Source organism: Pinus tabuliformis, chromosome J, assembly GCF_031772625.1.
Source record: "Pinus tabuliformis cultivar Carrire ecotype Pingquan chromosome J, CPIR1, whole genome shotgun sequence".
Lineage (NCBI taxonomy): Eukaryota > Viridiplantae > Streptophyta > Pinopsida > Pinales > Pinaceae > Pinus > Pinus tabuliformis.
In genome coordinates, this window is record NC_142295.1 from 1,197,189,172 (window position 1) to 1,197,192,638 (window position 3,467).

The window sequence follows — 3,467 nt, forward strand, 5'->3', positions numbered from 1 at the left end:
TCAAAACTATTGAAAAAATTAATATATATATATAGAATATATTTTTTTACTGAATCATAATGTTAGGATAACATGTTTCCAATAATCAAATTTCTAAATCAAAGAGAATAATCACACTGTGAGAATAACATGATTTTAAATAATCACATCAATTAAAAATCAAAATTGAACGATGATTGATTCTATCTCATCTCAGCGATTTAAAAACAGAAATTACTCCACAATTTTACAGCCACTAAGAACCAATAGCTAGGAACATTTCGCTTCCTCAGTTTTCTATTGGTATCGGTGGCTTTGGCCATAACTCTTCAGTTGCATATTTCGTTATGCTGCTGGTTTCGATGTGGAGATATAACTAAACTCGGCTGCAATTGGGATATGATTGGAAGAATGATTAACCGAAGGAAGTGCACGGTACTTCACGTCCTCCTCGTCAATTAACTCCAGTAACGACACCAACTTCAACTTCGTGGCATGGTAGAAAATGTAATCTAACGTTCCCTGAAATTTCCCTCGGCTATTCTCAATGAAGGTAGTGAAACGCGGCTCCCCCGTTTTACCATCCATTTTCTTCAACGCGTCTTGTAGGGGAAGATTGCATCGGGAATACTTAAAATAAGCACTTGCTAAAGGTATTCTATGACGAAACATGAGTTTAATGGATGGATCATAATCCGAAATTTCTTCATGTAAGGGATCCACATAGCCTTTGGTAAGAAGTGAGTGGGGAGCGCTTCCGGACAAAGAATTGAAGTCCCCACATAGTACAACAGGAATATCGTGGACAAACTTCTCCAAATCTTTGAGCAAGTAGTAGACCTGCCATAGCTTTACATCACTGTTTTCATTATTTGCATGGATGTGGGTATTGGTTATGCACAGACGTTCACTAGTTTCTTTTATGGAAAGGATGACATGCAGGGCAATGTTGTCTTTATATCTCAAATTAATCCAACACAAAGTTATCAAGTCAAATTGATTCAGTTTATAAAACGTTGCACAACCATCAACAGTTGGAATGTTGCCTTCTCTCTGCTTTCGCTTAAACATCCCTTCATATCCTAATTTGGCCAATTCTGGATGGAAAAAATCAGAAAAATGGTTCTGTTGTACCTCCTGGAGGCAAATGATGTCAGGGTCGCACTCTAATATTTCCTTCAACAAGTTTTGTCTGCGATTTTCCCATCTGAGCGCGAATGGAGGACAGTTGGGGAACTGCTCTGAAGTAGCATACACGTCCGCCAGAATGTTGTATGTCACAACTCTGAATGATGGACCCCTCAAACTTCTATCATACCTGTCGTTGTAAAGTTGAATCATTCGCCTAGGAACGGGGTGGGGAAATGGAATAACTGGCTCAGTAACGAAAAACCCCTTTCCTTCAACTTCTAGAAGTAATACCTTGCCTACGTCCTGCGTGTTGGGTTTATAAGACTCGGAGGCAGACAACAACGTATGAGTGTTGTTTGGAGAAATGCATTCACCAACACTATGGACGCAATACCATCTCTGCCTCCTTAAATCCTCGTCGTCATCCCTGAAATGACCGTCTACCACATCTTTTACACTCAGCGTTATATCAACAATAGGTTCTATGGAAACCCTTTTCAATTTCATTTTTGCCAGTAACTGTAATTCCCCTTCGATACCAACAACTTCTCCTCCTATGTTCTACCAGCTTTAGCGTTGTTACCACTTTCAAACGAGCTTTCTTAGCCTTACGACTTTGACTTCTTGTGAACTCAACTTTTTAATAAGCCGTACCAGTCAAATTTTCTTTTTTGGGTTAAGATCGATGCTCTGCTCTATAAATGGAAGATATGGATCCGTGATTTTACCCGCTCCTCAATAAACAGAAGAGATGGATTAGTGCTCCATAAGCTTTTTGTATATATAGCTTAAATATGTTGTATGTTAAACCAAAAAAAACTATTGAACTTCGAGCTTGGTTAAAACGTCGGCATTTGGATAATTTCGGAAAGACTGAAATATTAAAAAAAAAAACATATTTTTGAAACGAAGTTGGCAATCTTACTCGTATTTTGGCAACTAAATGTATATGGAATAAACTCTATTTTGTTCAAGTTTACGGAAATGTTCATGCAATTAAACTAGCTTTACTTGTTTCTTTTCCTCTCCTACAATTAGAATAGGGTTATTTGTTATTCTTTACTTTTTTTTTCGAAAAATGTACATCTACTTTCTATTATTTTCTGTAAATAAGGTAGGTTTACTGTTTGCCATTTATTTTTCTACAAAATTAGAGTATGTTTACTTCTTTTTTTTTCTAAATTTTCTAAGTATTTTTTGTATTTTTTATATAAAGTGAGGTCATTGTACAACATAGTTTCCCTTGAGGTGAATGAGATCCACCAAAGGACAATACATTACATGTTGCACAGATAGCTTTGACCCTCTTAAGTTTGTGTTTGTACAAACATGAAGCTAATGATTGAAGTCAATACAGCAAAGACAATTAACATTCTTATTCTAACACTAAGGGGCCGTGATATTATCAAAAATAACAATAGACTGAATCTCATTAAAAATAATTAATGCAATTTATATTCAAAAGTTCAAAGCTAAAATCATCAAGGTATAAGAAAATCTTTCTTTCAAAACACTAAACACCCTCGTCCATTGATTATTCTTCAATATATGAATGATTGTTGTCCATTGATTATTCTTCAATATATAAAATGATTGTTGCTTCTTGAAAATACAAATGGTAAATATATTTTCGAAAGTAAACTAAATCTCAGTTCATGGACTTTATGCCTCCTATCATAAGTTTGACTTGTTGGTCATAAAACTAGAAAATGGAAGCATCATGCAATATTTGTTGATGATGGAACAAAAAATAATACTCCTTTTTTTGTTGTAGAAAAACATAATATTTATTTATGGTAAGTTTGACTTGTTGGTCATAAAACCATAAAATGGAAGCATCATGCAATATTTGTTGATGATGGAACAAAAGATAATACTATTTTTTTGTTGTTGTAGAAAAAAGTAATATTTCTTTCACTATGGATGGAATGTTGACTACATTCATATTCATTACGCAAACCTCTGAACATTAAATTTTTGAACTGGATATGTGAGGTAAAAGATTCATAAATGCGCCACGTAAAAGATTCACAAAAAAATTTAGGTTGGTTCTTTGGAAACTATGATATTTTTGGAATAAAATTGCCATTAAATTACTTAATCCAGGTGGTAATGGAGGTGGTTTTGTATATATAATGAAAACATAATTAACAATTGAAAATGGTTTAACTTTTCTCGATGTATTTAGGTTTTGAAAACTTCACATTGATTCAATGTCTAGTGCATTTATTGAATTAAGTGTCATGGAATAGTTTCTTTGTGATAACCATGTTGGATTTTTATAGTTGCTCGATGTAATGGAGGTGATTTTGTATTTCTAATGAAAACAGAATTAACAATTGAAAACGGTTTAACTT

General features: G+C 34.0%; 1 protein-coding gene across 1 annotated transcript; it reads right to left on the reverse strand.

Annotated features, from left to right (window-relative positions):
* Positions 1 to 324: 324 nt before the first annotated feature.
* On the reverse strand, positions 325 to 1,617 carry LOC149231411 (carbon catabolite repressor protein 4 homolog 1-like). The gene has a single exon (XM_089381630.1). The coding sequence runs from the start codon at positions 1,615 to 1,617 to the stop codon at positions 325 to 327; it is 1,293 nt and encodes a 430-aa protein (XP_089237756.1).
* Between the last annotated feature and the right edge of the window lie 1,850 nt (positions 1,618 to 3,467).

Coding starts and splice junctions, on each gene's coding strand:
- LOC149231411 (XM_089381630.1), bottom strand. CDS start 1,617: ATGAAATTGAAAAGGGTTTCCATAGAACCTATTGTTGATATAACGCTG.